Source organism: Manacus candei, unplaced genomic scaffold (genome assembly GCF_025592945.1).
Source record: "Manacus candei isolate 608988 ecotype Guabito, Panama unplaced genomic scaffold, ASM2559294v1 h1tg000088l, whole genome shotgun sequence".
Lineage (NCBI taxonomy): Eukaryota > Metazoa > Chordata > Aves > Passeriformes > Pipridae > Manacus > Manacus candei.
Window position 1 is genome coordinate 3,220,704 of NW_026138136.1, and position 27,052 is coordinate 3,247,755.

At 38.8% G+C, this 27,052-nt stretch overlaps 1 protein-coding gene across 2 annotated transcripts in view; it reads left to right on the forward strand.

Annotated features, from left to right (window-relative positions):
- The first annotated feature begins 7,933 nt into the window (after nucleotides 1-7,933).
- STX17 (syntaxin 17) overlaps nucleotides 7,934-27,052 on the forward strand; it is a 32,672-nt gene continuing 13,553 nt past the window's right edge. The window contains exons 1-3 of one of the 2 annotated variants that reach the window (XM_051812831.1): nucleotides 7,934-8,048; nucleotides 14,127-14,308; nucleotides 22,398-22,463. In XM_051812831.1, the coding sequence (XP_051668791.1) occupies nucleotides 14,186-14,308; nucleotides 22,398-22,463 (189 nt within the window). In that variant the 5' untranslated portion in view covers nucleotides 7,934-8,048; nucleotides 14,127-14,185. Of the gene's footprint in view, nucleotides 8,049-8,105; nucleotides 8,212-14,126; nucleotides 14,309-22,397; nucleotides 22,464-27,052 lie in introns of those variants that run through there. The other variant, XM_051812832.1, reaches the window with a different exon arrangement.

Consider the following 27,052-nt stretch of genomic DNA (forward strand, 5'->3'; position numbering starts at 1 on the left):
TGAAAATGAGACACAATCATGTTACTCAAACTAAGCAATCAATGTGTAATATCGCCAACACAGTCACACAACAATTTGAGGTTTTTTGTTTTCCCAGTGTTTTACCTCTCTGCAGCTGATGAAGAGAACCACTCATAAATGATTGAAATCCATCCTGTGGACAGTATTTTCCACCACATATAAAAACACTAAAAATAATTCACTCTTTGTACCACCCAAGAATTAAGCCAATGCCCCTCTTAAGCGTCTCTGAAACTCAGAGCTTTTGCACACAAAGAAAATTATCTACACTCGCAGTGTCCACAGAACATTAATCCAATCTACTATTTCTGAGGTAAGAAATTAAGCCCTTTTAGTCACAATTTAGAGTATAATTCAAACTGTAATAATCTTATCTTTTAAATAGCATTAAATGTCTTTAACTAAAAGTGATCTTTATCACATGTTTACGTTTTTCTTTTTTTGTATTACAGATGACTGTAACAGTGAGAAATCAGCAGTATCGAGGCCCATCTAAATACTAAACAAAGATGTAAATATTCAGTATGATGTGCATCAAATTAGTAATAGCATTAGCAGTAATGGGACTTGCACAGCTATTTCTCCACAAAGCTAGCTGAACATGTATTTCAAAGTACTTACAAAGAAAATGAAACTTTCAACTACATTTTAAACTAAAATAAGCTTCAGAGGCTTTCTTTCTCTGAAACAAAATGCTAAAGTAGGTTTATTTCTACAAGACTGAACTTCAGGACTTCATAGTGTTGTTGCCATACTAGAAGTAAATGAAATAAGACTCCACCATTATTTATAAAAACAAACCTTACTATGGAATAAAGTCTCTTTGGATCATATATATCTGTTTATGCAGTATCTCTACTGTTACTGAACTTGAGCACTTCACAGTTTTAGTGCATACACGACACTAATGATGTAATGAAAAAGTCTACCTGACTTCACAACTGAGTTGACAAACCCTTCAGCTTTGCATCTTCGGTGCTAGACCATCAATTTTCAAGAAGTGCTGATGAAAGTCTCTGCAGTAAAATGGTCTAGCAGGGAAGAAAGAAACAAGTTTGAAATGTGAACTTAAGCCATTTGTCTTATACCAGCACCCCCCTCATGGCTTAGATATATTTATGACCTATGAGGAAGAAGGAGATAGCAAAGGAGTCAATTCCAAGTGCCTATCTTCTCATTTCGCATGTCTCAGAGAAAAGGGTCTGACTTCTGCCAGAAGCGACTTACACTTTTCAAGATAATGCCAGGAAGCATCACTGTAAAGATCCAGGTCATGAGGGGCTCCCTAGCTACAAAGAAATTGATGGCTACTTGAAAATGTGTAAGACAGAAAGAATCAAAGCAGCCCAGGACAATAGAAGGTTCTGATTTGAGAAAGTACATTTTATGACTTACTAAGATAATGTTTCAGTTACATTTAAAATTGTATACCACTTGCCACATATTAGAAATGACAGATACTTTCTAGCAACAGATGTTGAACTGTATTTCAGCTATTCCTCCTGTTCCTTTCTAACTCACCCTGATTTTCTTGTGAGTGAAAGTATTTCTCTGTACAACTGCCTTATTTATTATGTTGCCTTCAATCATTTTCAGTGCAACTGTATAGCCTATCCTAACCTAAGGAGCCAACCATTTTGTTGGCCATTACCACACAACACAAGATTTTGAGGCTAGAGCAAAAAAAACACCAAACCAAAAAACCAAACCAACCAACCAAAAAAAACCCCCAAAGAATCAGAAATTGAAAAGGCAACAAGGCGATAAGTAGCATGGGGAAGCTGGACAGCAATGAACTGTCAGAAGAGCCAGGCTCTTTACGCAGACAGCAGCAGACCTGTGAAAATCATTGCCTAGGGACTTTCTGCTCGAAAGAGCCTTACTTTCTACAGGAGACTGGGTGAGCATTTGAAAGAGAGATCCACTGAGGTCACTGAGAAAACAAACCAAATCTGGTTCAGGAAATCCCCAGTATAAAACAAGGCAAAAGCTGAGAGAACATGAAGGAGGAACTAGCATATATGGTTGCCCAATTCTTATTCCGACCTCATTATCTCTTGTGGCCACTGTTGGAGACAATCCAAAGCTACATGGCATGTGAGGCCTTTGAACCAGTGGTGTGATTAATTGGTCATTATACAGGCAGCTTATTCCTGATTAATGTGATGTTAGCATAATGGCCTTAAACTGAAGGTTTAGATTAGATATTAGGAAGAAATTGTTTACTATGAAGGTGGTGAGGCACTGGAACAGGTTGCTTAGAGAGGTTGCAGGTGCCTCATCCCTGGGAGTGTTCCTTGGGTGGAGCTCTGAGAAACCTGATCTAGTGAAAGGTTCCCTGCCCATGGCAGCAGGGTCTGGAACTATATGATCTACATGATCTTTAAGTTTCCTTCCAGTCCAAACCATTCTATGGTTCTATGATTCTATCATTCAATGATTATTCTATAATTCCATGTATGCCTTAGAGTACGACATGGATTTTAAATCAGAAAGAGTCTTATAAACTTTTCATATGCAAAAAACCAATATCCAATAAATATTCCATAATCCAAACTAGGCAGGCTACAGGTGTTTTCTATTTAGGTCTCAGCATCAGGAACTTCTTCGGCAGAGCTGAACAATGTCTTTCAGGTTATCCCATAAGGGGGAAGAGAAAAAGCAGAGACAACTTAGAAATCTTAAAGGCAGAGATGTAACATCAAGTCAGTGGAAAAGGACCTCAAATGAATGTGACTACTCTAAATTTCAATTTGTTTCTAAAATTCCCTGAAGGTATTATTGAACAGGCAGTTGCTCATGATTTGCATGTGTTAGAGAAACAGCAGCATCAGAATCACCCTCCTAACTAAAGAAGAAAAATAAAAAAATAGTTTTAAAAACATCTTAATATAAACTGATTATGAATACAAGCTGATGATATTACACCTCTGGTCTGCAATTAAAAGACATTCTGAATCCTTCTTTCAAGGCTGAATGATTTTACAAAAGGAATGTTTACTGGTAAGTATGGTGGTTGAACTGGATGAATGAATGTTTGGTCAGTTGATTTGCCATAGTCTATTTTTTTTCCCCTGGAATACAGTTTGTCTTTTCTTGTCTCGGGAAACATTGGAACCTGGACAAAAAAGGAAATCCTCACTCTGCTAATTTTAATGGAAATTTTATCATTGATTTGAATGGCACTGAGATTTGATACAGAATTTCTAAGGCCTTGTTTACATAAAAAAAAGAAAAAGAAAAAAAATGGACCAACTTCCTTTGGTTGGTAAAACTGCCTTGTATGGAAACTCTTCTTTTTTTCTGTTGGAGCAACTTGCCGGGATTTAGCTTAAGGTGATGCCAATGCAAGTCAGTCTTAAAACACAAGACAAATGTGCACAAAAGGCAGTACCACTAAAAGTTTTTTAACTGAGGCAGCTCAACTTTTTTTCTGAAGTAAAACTGCTCAGGTGACCTTACACACCAAACTGAGAATATTGGATACACCGCTGCCATAGCACATACTGATCAGTAGTTCTGAGCGGGAGAAATCCTCTTCAGCTCCAGTGGGAACAAAAAGACATTGAGAAAAAAACCCCATGGATCTTGATGAAATTCTAGTCATGGGTAAGTTTCCAGGGAGGACCACAACCCAGGAAACACTTGTTTTTAAGTTTTACCTCCTTTGGTTATGCCAGCAATGGACAGCTAAGGCTCCCTTGGCAAAGTGCCGCAGGTGCACATTCCCTGAGCACTGGCAACATGAGCTCCCACCAGCTAGTAATGCTTGTTTCCCCCTGCTCGAGTTATTAGAGAAATCCTACCATGGTCCAGGTGCTGTAGACAGTTTCTGTACCTACCATCCTCTCTGTACAGCCTTTCCTCTGTGACTGCTGCAGGGGTAGACCAATAGCAGGTACTCTAAACCATTCCTGCATCAAGGTCACAGAGTGAGACTTGTAAATTTACTGGAAAAGACCCAAATAACCAGTGCAACCAGTGAGGAAGCGTTTCTCTTCAAACAGAACCTGCTTTGCCCTAATTGCTTTCTCTTCTACCTTTACACCCTATTCAGTATTACTGCTACTGTGAATATGTTAATGTATAATAAGACTCTTCTGTTTCATTCGCACTTGAGAGTTCTGCTTTCTGTAATACTATACAAATGATCCTTATCCAAATCTGAGCTGGTTTTGCCACAAATTGCACTAAAAGGGCTTTGGATCAGAATTCTAGAAACTGTCAAAAACTACAGCACAACTTTTGCCAAGAGTAGCAAACAGTTTCCCCCAAAACCAACCCCCAGTATTTTGCTTATACCAAGAATACAGTTTCAGAAAATGCTGCCACATATTCCAGAGAACACCTTTTAGTCAGGAATTACTGAAAGAGTTTGATTTTTTTTTCAGGGACATTTGTTAAAAGGGGATCTCATTTCAAACAAGCTTGTGCTCCTGAAAGATTGTGAGAGAGAGCACTGCTCACCGCAACACAGTAAAGGCTATTTTCCATGACACAGAGGAAACTTTATTACTCATTCTTGCCAGCACAAGCCTTTGGACAGTGGAATCAGTGTATCTGTAATAATAATGCATTGAAAAAGGCAACAGAATTCTGAAATGCTCTACTGGAAAAAGATCTGGATCCCAGATCTCTGGGAACATAATGTAGGCATCTTGGAAGTTCTGTGTCTGTTGAGCAACACTCACTGAAATATCCCCAGCATGAGTTATCTGAGAGTCTGTGTGTAAGGAAAGACTGATGAGAATAGAGCTGAGCACATTAAATTAATTGCACATCTGGATCATGTTTCTGAATCCAGGTATCTGAAAACTATGAATGATCTTGTAAAAAAAGAAACTTCTGCAAGCTCTTCCTTAGTCAGATATATAACAGTTCTGTGCCTTTCTAGGACTCTCCATGATTTTCTTCTATACTATTTATTGGTAATACAGAACAGTTTCTATGATAACTGTATAGGAACGCACATGGTCATCAGATCTGTAAGGGAACACTCAGAGTTGATTGCAGATTTGCAGTACAAGCCTGATTCTGTCTGTAATTCAGGAAGTCCAACTCCATCTACATATTTTTATTTTTTTTCTGAGATATCTTTTGCCATCAGAGGTAGTATTTTCCCAGACCTGAAGGTGGAACTCTTGTTCCTTTGATGATCTTTACATGAGTGACATAGCATTTTGCATTGTCATTTTTTCCTTGAGGAGATTTGGACTTCTCTGAAGTCACTGCTGGGTTGTCTGGACGATCACAATAGCACTGGTGGCAGAACTGGACAGTCAGGCATGAATGCCATGTTCGCAAGGAAATGTGCCAGGAGCTCTTCAGATGTTGCCTGTTAGAACTCATTAAAAAAAAATAAAATATTTCCTTTTGGAAATATCATTGTGATCCTATTCTTTCTTTTGCTGCTACATAAGTAGACTTCTCGGTCTTCTTCTGGAGTCACCAAGTTTAAGGAAAGGAAAGAATAAGTATAACCTTGTGGTCATACAAACTCCATATTGGACTGCATGGAATCTCTGCCAATGTATTCTGCTTGTATGCTTGACTTACAGTGCATCTTTGAAAAAATCTCTATTTTTTTACTGAAAACTTTGTACTCTTTCAAAACAAATTCACAGGCAATATAATCCTATAATCAGTGAAGATGTGCCATATTTCTAGTCTCATTTTTATTTTAGTTTTGCTTTCAGAATTTTGTAATTTTCTGAAAACCAACACTTCTACTCTTCAAACAGCTCTAACTCAGACAAGTACTACTATGCTTATGACAAAAGTATCTTTTCCCCTGCATTGGATTAAGATTTTAGAGTATCTCATGTTAATGCAAATTTCCCACACCTTTCATAACTTTCTTCTGGACTCTTTTCAATTTTAAACATCCCTTTGAACTGTTAATGCTCAAACCAAATGCATTATTTTGATAATGGTTTCATAAGGTCTATAAAAAGGGGGGATATCCATCCCAGTTGTATTTGATGTTCCTCTGGTTTTGCTTCAGAGTATTAGTTACCAAAAGCTTTGCTCTGAGAGCTGATGTTCAACTGCTCGTATCCAGGTCCTCTTTAGCACTGTCTCATGCCAGTCATTTTCCCTCAGATTCCAGGTGTACCTTTGAGGCTTTATTTGAATGTACAATGTCCAATTTGACCAGCTTCAGAGGAGTATTTTTGCAAGTGAGAAGAGTTTACAAAGTAATTCAAAGGAGTTTATCTAAGTGAATGGCCCTTACCTTTATTTACAACATCAAAGTAGTCATTTGGTATTTTTATCTAGGTGATTTCTCACAGCACCAGGCCAAGAATAACACCAAAACAACCTTATGACAAATCTTCACTTACAATTACTCCTCCTGAGAACTGTCACCTGAATCACTTATTATGAACTCCACAGAATTTGCATTCCACATTGTTTGTGTGAGAATAGCCTACTGCTCTACCTCATATGGAAGCTACTACATCAACATTATCACCTTTATCAGCCAAACTTAAATTCAAATGCATTTAATCAAATCTTTTTCATAAAAATGTGTGAACTGGCATTTAGTTACTGGCACTTAATTGACTGTATCCCAGGTAAGCACTTCCATGTTTCTGTTCCATATCTATGTCAAACTGTCAATGCTAGGCTAGCCTATGTCATCCTCTTCAGTCTTTTTAAATATATGTTCAGTGTAACACATTTTTATAGTACTCTGGCATTCCATTGACATTCCAGAAGTTGTACTGTGAATAACCGAACTAATGAAGGCATGAGATACTGTGGATTTGGATCCTTTAGCCCCTTAATAACCTTAATTAGAATAATTAAAATTTATTCTCCATTAGCCCTATGAAAACTCCATCTAGCAAGTGGATGGCTAATATATACACACTGACTGTCTAACTGTCTGCTGCTAACAAGCATGTGTAAGAGCTGAGCTTTTTGCTTGTTATTCTTTGGCTGAGGAAATAAATTCAGGTTTGTTTCCTCAGTGACATATCAATTTCCACAAAACTTAAAGGACTGTAACGACTTTCTTCAAATTAGATTGGAACTGGCCGAAAGGGCATGGAATGACAGATGAACAGATTACACAAGTCTTGTTCAGAACATCAAAATCAACATACATGGGAGATCTTCAGTTTGTTCTATTAATGCTGCTGAGTTTAGTTAAAAAGTGGTGTAATAGTGACATAACATAGTTGCTCTACAGATATTGCCCGGTAGCCAGACAGTTTTACACTTCTATTCAGAGGTGATAAAATGATCAGAAGTGATAGCAGGCTGCCCTTGGAGGTTCTGCTCTACCTGTCGCAGAGGTGCGGGCATTCCTGCTGGGAGCAGGTGCTCTGCCAGCCAGGAGCCGCGGTGTTGGGGGAAGATCCAATGGTCAGTGTCAGACACAAACAGGGTACACTTATTTTCAAATTTATTTTCAAAACATGCCGAGGGAATGGCCTGAAGCTGTATCAGGGGAGGTTTAGGTTGGATATTAGGAAAAGGTTCTTCACCCAGAGGGTGGTTGGGCACAGGCTCCCCAGGGAAGTGGTCACAGCACCAAGCCTGAGAGAGCATTTGGACAACGCTCTCAGGCACATGGTGTGACTCTTGGGGATGTCCTGTGCAGGGCCAGGAGCTGGACTTGATGATCCTTGTAGGTCCCTTCCACCTGAGAATATTTTACGACTCTACGAAAAGTTCTTAAAATTACGGCGGGAAACTTTGGCTCTCCTTTAGAAGAATAAATTAAAATTTTCTGTGCCTATAAGCCCTCACCCAAGTCTCCCGGTATTCCCTCCCTGGCCAGGGCAGCTTCTCTACCTCTACCTCTTCCTCCTCCTCCTTCTCCTCCTCCTCCTCTCCAGCCCCTTTCCGCCCGCGACCTGCCGTTCCCGAAGGGGAGCACACGCGGGGGCGGTGGCGGGGGTGTGTGTGGCGGGCGGGGCAGGGCCGCTCCCCGCGGCGGACGGGGATCCCTACGCGCCGGCTCCCGCTCAGTGTCCCGGGGCCGCGGTCACCGCCTGGCGCACGGCCGGCCCATGGTGAGGCACCGCGGGGGGAGCGGGGACCGGCGGGCAGCGGGGCCGGGGCGGCTCCGCTTTCGCTTTCTCTTCCCGCGCCGCGGAGGCGAGGGGAAGGGAAGGACCGGGCCGGGCCTGGCGGGCGCCCGGCGGGCCCTTGGGCTGGGCAGTGCGGACGTGGCCGGTAGGAGCCGCAGCGCGGAGCGGAGCGTCGGGTCCCCCCCGCCGCTCCCAGTCCCGGCCCCTCGGCGAGGCCGCGGCCGCCGCTCACGCCGGCCTTGCCCGGGCCCGGGCTGGGACTGGGGCTGGGGCTGGGGAGGGCTGGCGCAGCGGCGGGGGCTCGTCCCGCTGCCTGGCCCTGCCCGGGGGAGGGCGGGCTCCCCCCGGTTCCCCCTCACTGGGGGTCCAGCCCAGCGGAAGGGCTGGGGGTGCCCAGCCGGGGGTGCCCCCGGCAGCGGCTGGGCCCGAGGTCAGGTCATGGGGAGATCCAGGACAGAAACGGTCACGCCAGCTCGGATTGTCTTTTATTTTTATTTATTTATTTGGTAGTTTTTTAGGAGTGGAAGTGCAGTGTGGTGAATTGTTTATCCTGGCATTCCCCAAGCTTTTAAAAGCTTAAGTCGGGAAAAGAAAACCCAGCTTGGGGAATGCCCAAGTCTGCTCGAAGTCTGGATACAAGGCTTAAAGCCTTTCTTTATTCTTACGCTTCCGCTCTCTGCATGCATCCCTGGCCTTTCAGGGGTGTGATGCAGGCAGGATAGGCCTCTGGAACCTATTGGTCTTAAGCTGCACGAGAGGAGGTTCAAGTTGGACATCAGGGGGAATTTCTCCACAGAGCTGGTGATTAGACATTGGAATGGGCTGCCCAGGGAGGTGGACCATCCCTGGAGGTGTTAAAGGAAAGACTGGACATGGCACTTAGTGTCATGGTCTAGTTGACGTGGTGGTGTTCGGTCATAGGTTGGACTAGGTGGTCTCAGAGGTCTTTTTCCAACCTGATTGTTTCTGTGATTCTGAGGTGAGACTAAAGGTGCAGTTCAAGAATGCAGAAAATTCAGTATTAGGGCTCTGGTTGGAGGTTGAGCTGCACTGTGGCGTCTTATGGCAGGTATCAGCCCACTACACACTTGCTCCACTGGTTTGGCTGTGTGCAGAGAGGTGTTCACATGTTAGTCATTAGGTATTTTCTGCCATTCTGCAGCTGGCTTAGACATGTAAATCCAACACAAAATGCCTGTTGTCTGCTCTGATTTCTCAGAATGCAGTCATGCACCCTTGCCTTGCCTGGATCGAGTTTGTGTTGCCAGGGGATCCCCAAGTGCGCAGATCTGTTAAGAACCACAGCCTGATACTACAGCTGCTGATTCTGGGTGTTCTGTGGGAAATTCCACATGTAGTTCTTTGTTTCACTAAGCAGTTTCATGTCACTTTGCAAACACACTGGGGCTGGTGACTGTGTTGTATTTCAGCCTAACAAAGCTGTTTTCCTTTGGTTCCTTTTAAGACAAAAGGTGAAAGATGTAATTTAGCCCCAAAATGCAGTTTGGCTGTAGCCTGCCACAGGAGCACATTCCTCACTAAGCACAGGCCTCAGCCAAGTGAGCAATAGTCACTGCTGTCACTGCAATTTTGGGGCCAGTACCACTCTAAGAAGTATTTCAGGTCACCTTAATGAGAAAGATGTTGTAAGTCCTTATATTCTAGCGTCTGTCTTCTAATTAAATTTATTTACAGTGAGAAAAGAGAAAAGCTTTTTGACCTTACAACCCTTAACTACAAGACTAGAAGTGTTTTTTCTAGTGGCAGTGGTTGTCTAAACTGTCGTGAGTGAATTAAGATCAAGTCAGCATGTTATGCTGTGTTTCCCTGGGCAAGCACAACTCCTGAGGTTTATTGTTCATTGTTCTGCTGTATATGAATGAAGAACACTGGACAGTTTAACAGAACTTCATGAGTGTTAGATTTGATGTGTATTACTAGCGTTTACTGAAATTTATACTAACAAATCACGAGCGTGTTACCATACATAGCAAAGATTTTAACTCTGACTGCAGCTATATGACTGTGCTTTCTATGCATCACCACATTGTAAGTGGAGATTCCTGTGTTAGTGTCAGAATTAAATTCACGGTTTCAGCAATTGGAATTGGATGCCTTAAGAGTCTTTTGCCTTTTAGAATTGTTTGATTCAAACAATGAACTAAGATAACATATGCTGGTTGGATCTTCAAAAGCTGAAAAAGGAAGCGATCTGTTTCTGAAAAATTTTGTTTGTTTTGCATACCCATTTACTTGGTAAAGCACAGATCAAACCATTGCAACTCCTCAGGTTCTTTTACTCTGTTTCTTAGTAACTAGGGTATGTGGAATAATCCTTTATGGAAGATGCACTTCAATAATTTCCAGGACGTGAGGTGAACAAAGTGGGTAAGGAATGTTCTCGTGCCTTGGATAGTAAGATTCATGGATGATTTTCATATTAAGTGCAGTCAAGTTAATTTATGTTAATTTAACTTCACAGTTACAGTTTTAGTTTGGGGCTGGTCTCCAGAAAACATAAACATTAAGAATGGAGATAAATATAATTTTTGTAACCACCTAATACTTTCATAATGCTGCTACAGTATACTTTGGATATATTTTCTTTTTTATTGACAGAGTTGACTGAAAATTATTCTGCATTTGGGTCTTGATCACTTCTAAATAAGTTTTATTTCTGTCACTGAAATATAATTGAATTTTAGTGCATGACATTTTGAATATTAAACTGAAAATATTTTACTTAGAAGATAACCTCTAGCAGGCCTGTAATATCAGTGTTTGAAAAGACAAAATTCTGTGATGTCTTTGTTTATCAAAATATCTTCCACAGTGAATACAATAAAGGACAGTTAGTTACAAATGGTTTTATCTAGCTCTTTTAATTACTGATTTAATGATATCGTATCCTTTTGGGCTTTTTTGCTCAAACTAGAATTTATTTTAAAGAATCAGAGCCATTGCATATTTTCTTACTGGTAATTTATGGCTTAGAATTTTTGTTACAAAAGCTACTATACTGTTTGAGACAACATTAAGCAGGAGACCTGATGAGAATGTAAGGAGTTCTTATATTTCTTTCTTAGTTTCTCAAACCTGCTGTGCAGTAGATTTTAGGCAGCAGAGATTTTAAGAGATTTGTAGACACTGTCATGAAAGGTAGTTTGCTGTTTGGGAATTTTTAGGGAGAAGAAAATAACTATCCTGCACGCAGCCAAATCTTTGAATTTACAACTGTTGCACGTTCAGGTCGTCCACTCAAGGCTCATGGCCATTGGTTACATTAACTCTGCTTTCATAGTGGTCCCATTTGTAAGTCATCTAAACTGTCAGTTTTGACCCTTAACAATCTCTAGATGTCGTTTAAGGTTAAGGACAAAATTATGATGGATTTAGCTTAGTCTCTGCTGTATTTTTTCTAAGAGAGGATGGGGATGCGGGTTTCTCTGAGTTCACGTTGTGCAGTGAGTTTGAAGAATTTGTGTTGTCGCTTCTTCAAGATGACTCAGTGTTGAAGAAAAGCATGACATGGCTCCTAAATATCTTTGAGGAACCAATTTTTAATTAATTCTAGCTCATAAACTCATGGATTAGTGTTTAAACTGTCAGGAAATTAATGTGAGTTCAAAGAGGAAGTACTGCAGTTTGGAGTATGATGCTTTTTATCCTTTGCTCATTACAAAAAAAAAAAAATCAGTTCTAGGCTCAAAATTGAGTTAAATTGTGATATATGAGTGGCTCTTTCAAAGGTTAGGGACTGTAGTGACCAAGGTATAGTAGAACAGCTAATGTATTTGTTATCATCTTGCATTTAAACCACTGTTTTTAGAATGGTGAAAAGAGTAAATCAACACAAAAGGATTAAAGTTCTTTTTGCAACCTGAAAAAATGTGAGGTCACCCACTCACTGCATGTTTATTTGAAGGTTTGTACAAAGGACTGTTAATATAAAATGCCTTGGGTTAGGAGGGGGTTTGTAAGATTGATAGTGTATCTATAATTTGAAATGGGGATGATTTAGCAGTGACTGCGAAGTCATTTGATGAAATAATTTCCTTCTGAGATTTTGAAAAAGGAAAAGGTGTGTCAGTGAAACCTTAAAGATTGACTTCACCTAACTTGATTTACTCTCAGTAAACACTGCATTTTCCACAGTTTTCAGTTGCTTTGTTGGGTGGGATAGATAAAGCAGGAGAGCCTTGTGTCAGCATTCTGTTCTTCTGAAAAAACACATTATTTCATTTGCAACTGTGTTGAAAAAGGTGGGAACTGTTTTCCTCCCTGTACCAGAATTGTTTTCCCTCTCTTACTGGCCTGATGGAAGATGCTTATGCTTACCACCTGGCTCCTTTGAAGTTGGGGGAGGTTTGTAGGTATCCTCCCTGCAGCCTACAGGTGATGGCTGGGACTGAACACTGAGAGGTGTAGTCAAAGATCCAATGCCATCAGCTGGTATTTGGCTTCAAGTTCTTTCTGCCTGCAGGAATCACAGGTCTTAGAAAAATCTCAACACTCTCCTTCTGCATTTTCACACCATAGGTAGACGTGAGAAAAATAATGTCTAATTTCACTGTTAATGCTATTAACAGTGAAATTAGACATTATTAGACATTTGACTGTGTGAGAAATGGGAATATTTTTTTACCTGTTATGTTCTGCTGTGCCTCATCTGTACCAAAAGAATTATGCTAGGTTGATTATTTTAAATTAGTTTAGTTACTGAAAGAGGAAAATCAGGGAAAGCCTTCTGATGCAATTGCTGACATAGCACAGGTGCTTTCATATAACCAAGGTAGCATGTCCCTTTTTACTTGTGACAAAACTTTTTCATATGTGTCTGCAAATCAACTACATCTCTTGTGTTTGTTTTTTTTTAAAGGAACATACAAAAAGATAATCTCATTTAAATAACTTCTGTTTACACAGTATTGAAACAAAAAAGTTATCTCACAATGTTCTTTCCCCTTGTATGCATTCAGCATAATTAAATTCCTTTATATTACTTGTATGCTCTGTAGATAAGTGCTATTGTATACAGTACTACATATCTTTCTCTTAGAGAAGTGAAACTCCAAAGTTATGTTTTATGCATATGCAGGGAACAGAATTCAGGATGCTTTTGTACCTACTGGTCCTGTGAATATTTCAGCAGCTGTTTATACCCTTTGCTAGGTGATGCCTTACTTGTTTTCAGTAGGGGACATTTGCAATTTCGCAGAATCACAGAATCAGCCAGGTTGGAAAAGACCTCCAAGATCATCGAGTTCAACCCATGACCCAACACCACGCTGTCAACTAGACCACAGCACTAAGTGCTACATCCAACCTCTTCTTAATTACCTCCAGGGGCAGTTACTCCACCACCTCCCTGGGCAGCCCATTCCAGTGTCTGATCACTCTCTCTGTGGAGAATTTCTTTCTAATGTCTAACCTAAACCTCCCCGGCACAGCTTAAGACCATGCCCTCTTGTCCTACTGCTGGTTGCCTGGGAAAAAGAGACCCAACCCCCACCTGGCTCCAACCTCCTTTCAGGTGATTATAGAGAGTGATGAGGTCTCCCCTGAGCCTCCTCTTCTCCAGGCTGAACAGCCCCAGCTCCCTCAGCTGCTCCTCATAGGGCCTGTGCTCCAGTCCCTTCACCAGCCTCGTCACCAGCAAATCTTCATTCAGACGCTCTTAATCTTTCCAGAAAATTGAATTCCAAAATTAGTGTCTTTTCACGACATGTTTTACAATTTGTAAGATGACTCTGGATGTGAATTGGCAAAACTTGAACTCTGATCAATCAAAGCATCTAATTGGAAGTTTTTTTCAAACCTTTTCATGCGTCGTTATGGTGCTGCAAAGCATATTTGCCTCTGCCTTAGTTATTTAGCTGTTTTTTTCTTTTTAGTGTTAAGTTTTATCTGTGAAAAATGGTCCCCAAAGCCTGCAAATAAGTGGAAATAATACATTTAAATGCAAATACAGAACCCACTGATTTAGCTTATTTTACTTTCTTTTAAAAAGTGATTCAAGGTTACTACATTTTTGTAAGCTTGTAATTGTTTGTTTTTTAGGGGTTTCTACCTTGGTGAAGGTATATTGCACAGGTGTTCACTTGAGGGCTGCTTTTAGGATGTCTGAAGATGAAGAAAAGGTTAAACTCCGTCGAATTGAACCTGCAATTCAGAAATTCATTAAAGTGGCAATTCCAACAGATTTGGAAAGGTTAAGAAAACACCAAATAAATATTGAGAAGGTTAGTGTTTATTTTTTACTAATGTAGTTCTTTTTACAGTATAGAATCAATCACATTGGAAGATTATACAGAGATTTTGATGAAAAATTGATTATGAAATGCTTTAATACAAATTTGGGTAAAGGTGAAACTTCTGTATTGTCTGGTAATTCAGTGTGCACAGAGATCTTTACATTTGTAGTAAACATCAGGCTACAGAGTGAGAAACACTGCTTTTGTGTTAAAATGTTACTGTGGGGATAGCAGCCTAATATTCTTACTTTACTTTGAAGTCACAATGGTTTGCTGCCAACTGTTGTGAGTAACTTACTGTTTATATCTATCTTTTTCTCTATATATTTTCAAACTGAGTTGAGAGAAATAGAGAGACTGAATTATTTAAGTGAACTAAAAAAGCATTGTATCAAAATTGTAGCATGTTTATATGCTTCTTGTTGACATTAGCTCACACTTGACAGTGAAACTGAGTATGCTTCTAAGAAGTTAAATTCTTGCAAGCACTGTGGCAGTGCCTGTACAGGTTAAATAAACATACCCAGGGCAGTTGTCTGGCATGAAATGGCCTATGTCATTAAATGGCCTATGTTATTAAATTCTCATATTCTGCAAAACAGGGTGGCTGCATCCACGCTGCTAATGGGGAATAGCCTCTGCTCTCTGTTTATAACTCCTTAGCCATTCTCAGGAACTCTTCATGTGAGAGTTGTTTGGCATGACCAGGGGCAGTTCTCACAATTTAGCAGCACAGATGATCAGATTCCAGACTTGGAAGTTGATCAGATTCCCAGACTCTGTGTATTAGTATATAGCCTGGGGAAATAGAGAGACTGGTTTGTTGAGGAAGGTGATAAGAGATTTGCTAAAACAGGTGGCAACAATAAAAAAGGTAAGAGAGCGAGTGATTCGGAAACACGCTTGGAGTCATAACATCAGCACTGCTATGGAAGTTTTGAAATGACCATACAAGACATATTTGATTAGAAAAGGTTTTACTTACCACCACAGAAAAGCCAGTGACAGTGAGTGTCTGTAGTTCTGCTCAGGTTTCTGGAAAATCGTTCACTATGTTAATTTGACTAAGCTTATTCACAATGTATAAAGTCAAGTGCACATATAAATCTGTATGGTGTAGGACTGCTATCTACATTTTCAACACCCTGGGAAGGAATGAAGAAATTGGAAGAAAATAAGTTAACATGATTTTGATTTCCTGAAAGATATGTTCTGAAGGGGGTGTATAATCTAGTGTTGAAACTGTTCTGCATTTTGCTGCTATCATTTGTTCACAACTTTTACCATAACTTTACTGTAACTTTACCGAGTGGGTAACCTTTTGGATGAAATTTTCCATGCCAGGTTTCTGCCTTGGGACTGGGGAAGGAGAGAAAATAAATCCATATTTGTTTCTGAGAACATAGGAAATAATGTGTTGTTCAAGTGACAATAATTTCTTTTAATAAGAAATGCTTAATTTAAGTGATAGTGATTGATATCTTAGTGATAATTTCTTTTCAGTGACATATGTTGTAACACTTCAGATATTTTTGTGGGGTGGTCTTTTTCCAGATCATACATTTTGTTGTGCCTCTAAAAATCTGGTTTTTGGCCAGGAGTTAATGATTCTGGAAAAAAAAGGTGCTTTGCAGGTATTCAGTAGATATTGTTTGAACCTCACCAGCTGAAGATTGCTATAGATTTACCCCACAATAAGGCATGTTCCTGTACTTAAAAATTAGCAGAACTCATTCCTGGAGCTGCTAATTTGATCGTTCCTGAATCTGAGAATGCAAAGAGGGAGATGATTTTAGTGTGTTTCCATTCTCTTACTTTCCCTTACTTTTGTGTGAGAGGAAATTATTCCTGGTTCATGTAAATAAAGGATAAAGAATTGGGTGGAGGGAGCTTGTGAAATACCTCAGATAGGAGGTGAACGTGCAGAAATGGTGTCTGACCATGGGATGAGAGAAAAACTGGGATAGAGAAAGACCTGGGCTGCTAGGACTAAGGATGGCAGATAATCATTTGACTCTTTTCTGTTAGGGGTGTAATAAGGATACAATAAGGATATGAACTGCAATAATCACAAATGGAGAAGTGCTTTAGTATAATATTTACTTGAAGCAATAACTGCTGTGTGAGATGACCTATATTTCAGTCACAGTGTGTTGTTTACACTTTGTTATTCCGTATTTGTATAATTTGTTACATTACCTAAATACCAGCTGATTTAGCTTTTTTCTTTTTTTGCCTTGGAATCAGCCAGTTTGCAACAGCTTTGTTTTTTAGTGTCCAGTAGTAGCTCCGGGGGGAGCAAGGAGCCTTGACTGTGTGCATGACCTGTACACATCAGTGGCCACAGAGGGCAACTAGTGAAGAATGATAGGGAATTGGACAGGATTCAGAGGTGCAATAATAGCTTTTCCTTGAAAGCTCTTTCATTCAAATAGAGATACTCATGATAGCTAGGTTGTTTCCTTCTTTCTCTAACCAAAAATTGCATGACTGCTCAGGAAAGAAACATATTTGCCATAATGCACAAGAGGGATTCCTTGGTTGCAGAGAGGTAGTTTTTGGTCTGCAGTTGATTTATGTTAAAATTACATTAAAAATTGTATCTTCAAGGCAGCACTTCTGTTAACACCAACAGCATCAATGAGTGTGGAGCAGTAAAGCTTGGCATTCTTCAGAGTCTTGAGGAAGTCATCTAGAAATGAGGAGATGCAGTTAATAAATACCTGTAAAAGGGTGGCATGAAAGCTACAGCCTTGCCTGAGAGGAGCAAATTGGTGGTCCCTGGAAAAAGGTAGTCTGTTGATGGGAAAGGGGAGTTGACCTGCCATTACAGAGTGGGAAGTGACTAGCAGGGCACATCAGCAGTACACAAATGGTTTTCCTGCACTTTGAAGGTAAAGGTAAGCTTTTGATGTGTGTAAGGTCATAGCAGGGGAGACACAATGTTGGGGATAGGCATAACTGTTGCACTGCTTGATTTTTTTTTTTTTTGGAAGATGATTACTTTGTAAAGCTGAGGAGATCCTTTGCTAAGTGTTGTCATTATGTGTAAAACCTCCCTCATCTGGGATATATAAACACCTTATCAAGAATCTTCAAAAGACATTGGGTGCTGCAATGAGAAACAGAGACACGATCAGTTATTACCTTGTGTGGTAGACAATTATGCTCTATCTAGCCAGATAGTGTTACCATGCTGTCAGGGAAGGGATGAAATACATTCCACTTAATTCAGCCATGAGTTGGTCAGCTGAAGTCTTTATTGGCTTAGCAATTCATTTGCATCAAGCATTCCTGTTTTGCAGATAGAAGGGGAGATTGTTGCAAGAATAGTTTTCTGTGTGTAGGAGAAAATACAGAAAACATTTTAGCACTTGGGATAAAATAAGTCTTTAGGTCAGTTCTGATCTAACACCTTGCTCAAAGCATTGTCACAGAAACTCCTGCTTAACCAGGGTTTTATTATAGGCAATACTCTGCAATGTTCCTGTAATGGCATTCAGGGACCCCACTGAGTTACCGAGATGTTTTTTGAGTAGCTGAATTTTATACTTTGAATGTAAAAATCTGGCATAATCTGCAAGTATCTAGTTTAGACATTTCATGAGATTTTTAGGGTGTTCATGGTATCAGTGTGAATGATCTGTTCAGTCAACATAATAAAATTTGCATATCAGAAAAATCCTTTAATTGTAAACATAGTTCTTAAAATGTTAATGGCACTTCCTCTAGAACAACACTTTTATGAAGCAAGAAGTGGTAGCAATGTTTACTACAGATTTGTGTTTCTGATTTCAGAATGCTGTTAAAAATTTCTGCATGCCTAGACAGTATAAGTCCTGGCAGATTTTATTTTTGAATGAATAATTCATAGAATTATTAGAAAAAAACAATGAATAAAACCTTTAAATAAACAATTGGTAACTATTCCAGAAGTTAGATAACAATACTGAAGATTACGGAACCTCTGTATATTAAAAAAAAAATAAGACAAAGATGTAGATGAGAGGTAATACATCTGAGTATAAAAACAGTCCCTTAATACCAGTTTCTTTAAGAAGTTCACACTCATTTTAATGTTCTTAAGATCTGAAAATTTCTCTCTTGATTTTTCTTTTTTTTAATATTTTTCTGGCTGTAAGAAGTATAAATATTACGAAGTTTACTCTATTGATAGATTTATGAGAAAGTGAGAAGAAAAATATGGCAAAATGTATCCTGAAAACTGTCACTAGATACTTTCAGGTTAGCAGAATATTAGCAATAGTTTAGTTGAAATGCTTGGTGACAATTTGCATTTTATATCCTTTACATGCATTTTAGCCATAATGAATGTGTTACAGTACTTTTGTGAGTTGTCATCAGCAGCAGCTTAAATGGTTTTCTTTAAAATACTTTTTGTAAAATTAACTTTCAGCCATGTAAACCAACATCCTAGGGGTAAAAGGATAATTTTATAGAATCTGATCTTGTTTATTTTACAGGCTACTTTTAAGCAAAAATCACTAATTATGTCAAATTGCTTAGAGCAGCAACATTATTTACTTATGATGAAGCCAATATCTCTAACCTCATTTCATGAATATTGATTTAAACCTTAGGTTCCAGAGATAGTCCAAACAATTAATCTACTAAATCACTGTTTGAAGAAACTATAAAATCAATATATAATGAAATTTGACCTTGAGTACACCTTTTCAGAGGAAGTGGCTACCATAAATCCATCATCATTACTTGTCAACTATTTGAGAGTCCAACTTTCCATATGACAGTTTCTGAAGACTTAAAACCTACATCCTTAAGAAATCAGTTCTCTGTACATTTTCCTTCCATGTTTTCCCCATGAAAATTCTTGTTTTCTAAAGTGCATTCCATAGATTGGATGGCCTTTCCCTCCAAGAGGGAATAAAATGCATTTGTATCCAAAAGTTACATGAAAAAGTTAGATGAAAGCAATTGTCACAATAGTACAGGAAGGTGGAGATTTTGTTTGGCATACTACCCTAGACTTTGTTGGTGATATGCAACAATCTTCCAAAAAAAAAAAAAAAGAAAGTGCTATAAGACACTGTTTTCTCTGTCACTTTTGGTTTTAATTTCATTTCCTGTCACTGTGCCAAAGCTAAAGGATGTTGTGTGAAACCCTTTTTACCTTTGGCTGAGGACCATTGTTGTGGTGGCAAGATACATAAAGGCAACACAAAATGACAAATTAAGATATCTGAGTCTTACTACAGTCTTCATATGAATGTATACATTTGTGTAAGACATTTATTGAAGAGCTTTTAGCAGGAAATGTTATGAGGAGCTTTTGAGTTCTTTCCATGTCCGCTGGATACTTTCAAGGAGAAATGGAAGGGATCTAAAGGGTAAGCATGAAGGTTTCTTTGTAAAGAGAGCTCTCAAGAGGGAATGGGACAAAGAGGAAAAGAGATCGAGTGTTTAAGAGTAGCCTAATGTTTTATATTTCTGATGTCAAATACAAACTATTCGAGTATAGCAGAATTATGATTAAATATCACAGAACCACAGAGTGATTTGGGTTGGAAGGGAACTTGAAAGGTAATCTAGTCTAACCCCCTGCTGTGGGCAAGCACACCTTCCGTTACATATGGTTGCTCAAAGCCCCATCCAGCCTGGCCTTGAACATTTCCAGGGATGGGGCATCCACAACTTTTCTGGACAGCCTGTTCCAGTGCCTCACCACTCTCATTATAGAGAAATTTTTTATGTGCAATCCAAACCCCTAAACATTTAAAAGTGTTGACCCTTATCCGGTCACTACAGGCCTTCGTAAAAAGTCTCTGTCTTTCTTCTAAGCCTTCTTTGTTTATGGAAGGGCTGCAGTAGGATCTCTCTTCTCCAGGCTGAACAATCCCAACTCCCTCAGCCTGTCTTCACAGGAGAGGTGTTCCAGCTCTTGGACCATTTTTGTGGCCCTACTCTGGACCTGCTATAATGGGTTAGGATTTCATAGATGTTTTTACTTCATGGACCTCTCTCAGTTTTACATTTGTTTGTTCATCATAGAATCATAGAATGTTAAGGGGTTGGAATGAACCTTAAAGATCATCTAGTCCCAAACGCCCTAGCCATGGGCAGAGACATCTCCCACTAGGCTCAAGGCCTTATCCAACTTGGCTTTGAACACTGCCAGGGTTGGGTCATCCACAACCTCCCTGGGCAACCTGTTCCAGTGTCCCTCACAGTAAAGAATTGCTTCCTAATATCTAGCCTAGATTTCCCCTCTTTCAATTTGTAGCCATTACTCCTTGTCCTGTCACTGTAGTTTCTGATGAAGAGTCCCTCTCTGGCTTCCTGGTAGGCCCCCTTTAGATACTGGAAGGCTAATGTGAGGTCTCCATGCAAACTTCTCCAGGCTGAACAGTCCCAACTTTCATGATGAATAATGTCAATACCATCTCTTCTCAAGCTTTACTATCCTTGAGGCCTCCAGAGTGAACATTGTCTGAGAGCATGGCCTATTTTGGGTTGGGTAACAAACAGAAGACAACAAGGAGGAATTTATTGGCCACGTGAATGTCATTGCTCTGGCAGTATTAAGTCATTGGATTCTTTGAGCTCATCACTAGCCTACTAGGAATTTTGAAACAAACGAGTAATACCTCTGAATATATAAAGCAGATAAATGTGCTGAGCATTTCTAGTAGAAATTATAAAGACCAGTAAAGGTTTCCTGAGGATTTCTTGTTCTTTTAACTGGAAAACAGGATTTTTTATTACTAGTTATTTAAACAATGTATTACAGTCAGTTGAAATTCAATGGGTAATTTTTCTCTAAACCCCTTCTGTTACAACCTCAGAAATTCCTGTTTCAGTACTCTTTCAGGGATGACTAAATTGTAAGCTATACTGTTGATACCGGTTTTTTTGTCCATTTTATTTTAAAGAACAATGGCAGTAATTTTAGTGGCATAGTAATTTATGCAGAAGTTGCTAGTTTCCTAGAAAAATGGCATGAATCTGACTTAGTTGAACACTAAACCTTTTGTCTTCCATAGCACCACAAAATCCTAACGTGAAAGAACTTTTTCTCTGAAAATAAGTAGTAACTTTAGATTTTTCATTGTATTTTAGCAACCTGAGTGACTTGTGATTCTTATTGCCATGGCCTGTAAAATTATGAAAATAATTATGGAAAGATGTAGACTGTAGATAAAGGTTTTTTATTGGTAACAAAGCATATTAAGAAATTGAGGAATTAAACTTTACCTAAAAATACCTCAAAAATCATGGTAAATGTTTTGTCTTGTTATTTAAACAATTAAATAAATATTCTAATGCTGTCTAGTATTGTAGATGCATTCTTTGATAGTTTCAGCACACGTTCCAGGAATCACAGCTTCTACTTCTGTTATTTTACTTCTCTTTTTCAGGATATAGTCTCTATATTATTAATGTCAACTGCCTATAGCAGGGATTGATTTATTTTACTGATGAAAAGGTTTATATGCAGTTAATATGCAGTTCTTCTGCTAAACTTGCTCTCTGCTAATGGAATAATTATTCTGGTCTCTGTCGTGTGGGAAGTTCTGTATGGATAGTGGAGCATCATGCAGGTGCTAAATCTGCCCTGATGGTTCTTGTAGCTGTGTTTGTAACTATATAGAAATGGTAAGTGTAAATGTAGACAGTAGCATTGTGTAATGAATGCCATTTTCCTTGTGAATAGTACCAGATACCTCGTTGTCCTATATGACCAGTACTGCTTATCCACTGTTCCATTCCTTTTTCCTTCTTCTGCCATTTGTTTTGCTGCCCACCAAGTGATTTATGCCCACAGCAATATCAGGATGCAATATCTCTTTGTTGTTAAAAACTGACATTAAACCCTGGTTATCTACCATTCAGTAAAATGCATTGTCCAAAGTTTTTCACAAATTTGTGATAAATTGCTATTTACCTCTCTGATTTTGCAGCAGAATTGTTTATGACTCAGCTTCTTTACTGTCGATTTTTGAAAATTAAAGTGATTATTTACCAAAAGTGCCTTTTTTTTTCAGCATAGCAGTTGTTGAAAATAGCAATTATATGGAGTATTTTTCCTCTGTTTTAGTATCAGAGATGCAGGCTCTGGGACAGGTTGCACGAAGAGCACATCAATGCAGGACGAACAGTTCAGGTAAGGATATTAAAATGACTGTAGAATTAATGGAATTAAATTACCTACACAGTTCCAGTTATCTCAGAGATGGGTCTAGAGAGAGATATGTATTTGACAGGTGGATTTAACAAGTGCTAGGTTTTGCTTTACTTCATTTAAAAGGTAGGAATTTCCTAACTGTGTCCTATGAGGCAAATGCAATCAGAAATGTTTCTGCATTCTTGAACAAACAAAAGTTTGGAGTCTCAAACAGTCCTGTTACATTATTAAATTAAAAGCCAGGTATTGCAATAAGGGATACTGATAATTTTAAAGCATGGTTTTGGACAAACAGAACATCTGGACTACTAGTTTGGTGTGCAGATCTATTGTTAGCTGCATAGTGTCATCAAAAGAGGAAATACCAGACACATTTGTCATCATGGGCATTGTTTCAGTGACTTCATGCATAGTCACCCATAAGTCAGCACAGCTGTTTCTAAAAATATGCATGTCTCGATGAAAATGATGCAGAAGCTCATGCCAAACATCAGCCTTCACACTGCTAAATAGCACACAGCCAAAGGAGATTATCAATACAGAAAGACACAAAGACCAGCTCTGCAAGGCAAAGTTTGCTGAGGCAGATACAGCAGGTAGTGGTTATAACATGCTGTACTGCCAGTATTCTGGGGACAGATGTGTGTTGGCCAGCAGGAGAGGCATCTTGGGTTGCTTTCATAGATGTTCAGAGAAGGAACATGTCTTTGCTACTAGAACAAACCTTCTGTGACCTACACTGCAACTAGAAAAGCAGGCTTTGCCAGCACAGGTAGTAGCACAGTCCTAAACTACTGCATTTCACAATTCTAATACTGTAAATTCCTGTGTTTGTTTCAGTGCATTACTGACTCCTGTGGAAAATTAGACCAGACTAAAAATCTAAAAAAAAACCCCAAAACAACTCGCCTCAGAAAGAACTTCACCCTGGTTAAACAACCAGATAGTAGGCAGAGCTGGAGTTACATGTGTTTTTGGAGGAACAAAAGGTGTTAATGAGCTTTTTTTAAATGTAGATGATAAGAAGTTACACAGGAAATCCACTTGATTTTTCTGTAAATTGGAGGTTTGAATGTTTATTTTGATTTTTCACTAAATATTTTTGAAATTTGAATATAAGTTTATTCTTAATATTCAAAGAGTCTTCCAAAGGTGGATGTTCTGTTAAAACAGTGACGTTTTAACAGCTGTGGTGTAGGAGGCATGTGTTTGCTTATGTCTGATCTGTTTTCACATCTGAGATCTGGGAAAGGCTTCTCTTGGAACTTTTAGTTATCAGTATCATTTGTTTAGCAAGACAAAATCTATCAATAATTAGAGAAAAAATAATGGTGTTGAAGATGATATTTTTAGATATGTAAATAAGAAAACTGCTTGTCTCTAGAAACATTTATATTTGTCTTGAATTCAAAGTTTGCCATTTTCACTTTCAGCCAGAATAAATTTTCTTATATTTTATTTAATGCTTATTGCCTTTAGATCTAGATACAACTTATACATTAAAGTAGTTCACATTCTGGTACCCAGAGAGCAGAGTAAGAATCTGGGTCCATGCGAGAAGAGTAGACTAGCTCTTTGTTTTAATTAAATATTTAGGAGTCTGGAGTACTTGATAATAAATTATATGACATGTAGAATGTGTTTGCTGTAAGCTGTTTAAATGTTTACCAATGGACTTGTGATCTGTTTGTTTGCAAAGAAATCAGATTAATTATTGTGATACCAAATGTTCTCTGCAGCACACACTTTGCTCTCAGAATTAGATGTTGTAAAAATACATTAGGAATCCCTAAGTCAATATTGACCCAAGGCATCCGCCACAGGTTTTAGACAAATATATGCACAGCCATTCTACATTTAATCCATGTGCACATAATTAGCCATTTTTCTGAATTTTCAGTTTACCCAGAATAATTACTTCTGTTGTACTTTTGATGATGGTCAAAATTACAATAGAAGTATAGATGAGGCATAAATCTATACCTCTTCTTTCTGGTGGCTGGATGCCACGTTAAGAACTTCAATAAAAGAAAGTGAAGAAAACAGAGAAATCTGTGCATAGGGCACGATGGCACCCTTTCAAAAATACTGAGGAAATAGTTCTTGTGTATCATATATTAATTTTCACAAATGTATATATTCATGTATATTTTCATTTTTAGGGACAGTCCCTGGACTTTGTAAAATGTTGGGGCATGAATCAATATGTAGTTTTGCTAGGCTTTGCCCACATACGTGCTGGCTGTAGCATACAATTAACTAATTATTGCAAGGTTTAAGTAGTTTCAATGAAATGGTGGTATTTTATTGCAAAACATAAGGACTGCCTTGATCATTTTCGTAGTGAGGGGAAGGAGAATGCTGCAGTTATTAGAGAGGATGTAAAACACTGAACAAAAAAAAAAAAAAAGAAGAAAAATACTGTGGATGAACAGTCTGGTTTTAGCCTATAGCCATCCCACAAAAGGAGATTCGGTTCTGCAAAACATACCTAGGCAGACGTAGTCTTTCCACTGTGTTGCTCTGACCCAGAAAGCTGCTTGAAAATGTTAATCTATTTCTTTTTTTGTTTTTCGCTTTTATGACTTTTATTTCAACTGAAAATGGTTTACAAGTGAAAGATGGCTTCCTGTCAGCTCTCTTTTGCATGAATCTTCAAAGCTCAGTTTTATGTCTCAGGTCTTCTGTACCATCTTTAAAATGATGCAGTCTTCAAATTATAGGTACCCTTCTGGCATACTACATAGATACACTGGGAGGGCATGAGAAGCAGTGTAAAAAAGTTTATTTCTGCAGGAGGTGGTTTATGGTGTCAGTGAGGGATCATGTAAGATTAGCTCCCTGTTGCAGCCTGTGGCCATCTGCAGGGTCAATATATTCTCAAATTCAGAGTTCCTTTGACCTAGGCCAAGAATTTTATAAGACTTGAGGGACACAGAGTAGAAGTGAACTGATTGTGTGGTAGTGATACAAAAACCCAAATAAAGTAGTGGGATGTATAAATGGGAGAGTAGTGAGTGATCTCTCATACAGTCTCTTTGATCAGGAGTAGAAGGATCCCAGGTAGAACACTCAGGGGTCTGACTTAGTTTGGGCACCATGCTTTTAAGAAGGGTGCAAAGTGATTAGAGAGAGCAATGAATGTAGTCAGAAATTGAGAAAACAAGACTGACTTGCAAAGATCGACAAATTACTTGTTTTGCCCAAAGAGCACCTGACAGTGTTGTGCTGTGTGTTTGCAAACACAGAAAAGATGGTTGCAAACAGGACAGGACTTTTCTTTCCCTGTTTTGAACAGGGAGGATTAGAAATACCTGGTTTAAACTGAGGCAAGAGGGATTTCTGTTAGATATGAGGAAAATGCTATGGCAAGTAAGATAATGAATTCTTGCAGTATAGTATCAAGGAGGTTGTAGCTCTTCATAAAGAAGTCCTTTTAAGACCAGATTAGAAAAACAACTAACAGAAATAATATAGGGACAGCAGATCATGGGCTGAAAGGATGACTTCACAAGGTTTTCTCCAGTTTTATTTTCCTATAGCTTTTTTGAGAAAGCCATTTGAAACAAAGATTGTTGTTTGGCTTTGGAAGTTAATAGACCAAAATTGCAAGTATTATAAAACAAAAATCTGTGTCTTTTGGGTTGAATTTGGCAAGTTCAAAACTCAGGAGTTCACGTACATGGAAAGAGAATTTTTGTATTACCTTCCTTGCTAAGTAAGCTTCGCTTTAAAAGTGGAAACATTTGGGACAAGAGTGATATACTTTATCTCTACCCAAAACTTAAACTCTGTCCCATTAAAATTATTATGAAAAGAAGTCATAATCATTTGCATATCTGTAACATTTTTAATGTTACACCTTGGTGAACTCCTAGGATGTGTGTCTTCTCGGTGGGGCTGAGCTTTCTTGCTGAGCTGAATCCATTTGGCTTCTGTTTAGTTGACAATAAATGGGACAAGGGTCCTCTCTCCAAAACCACAAAGGAAGAGCTACTAAAATTAAATTTCACCAAATAGATGAATATCATAATCTGATTTGTCCACCTTCTTTCTCACAAGTATTTCTCTTTGATCAGCAAGGTAGTAAAGAACAGTGGAAGGGAGGATCTGATTTAGCCATTCCCTAGGGCGAGTAGTTCATATCTCTTGAAGCTTCTGTTCAGGATTTGTGAAAACTCCCACCAGCAAGTTGGTGGTGTGTTGGTCACTGCACAGTACTTGTGTGTTGGCTGTACTGGTAATTTGCCCTGGCTGCAGCTGCAGAGGCACAGGTCCCCTGCAGAGCTACGTTTTGACTTGATTCCAACTGTGAAATTTTCCTTTTTCTTTAAAAGAAGCTGGTGTGGCAGCATTATTAGCTCATCCAAAACTCTTGTCACTGCTTCACAAGTATTTGTTTGATGTCTTTTTTTTTTTTTTTTTGGTCTCCATTATGACTTAATACAGAATAATAAAAATGAGTTTGTTTCCTGAAGCAAAACAGCAGGATCAGCCTCAGTCCCCTGCATATAGTTCTCACAAAATACATAATTAAGTATTGAGTCTAGATAGTCCCATTTTGTTTC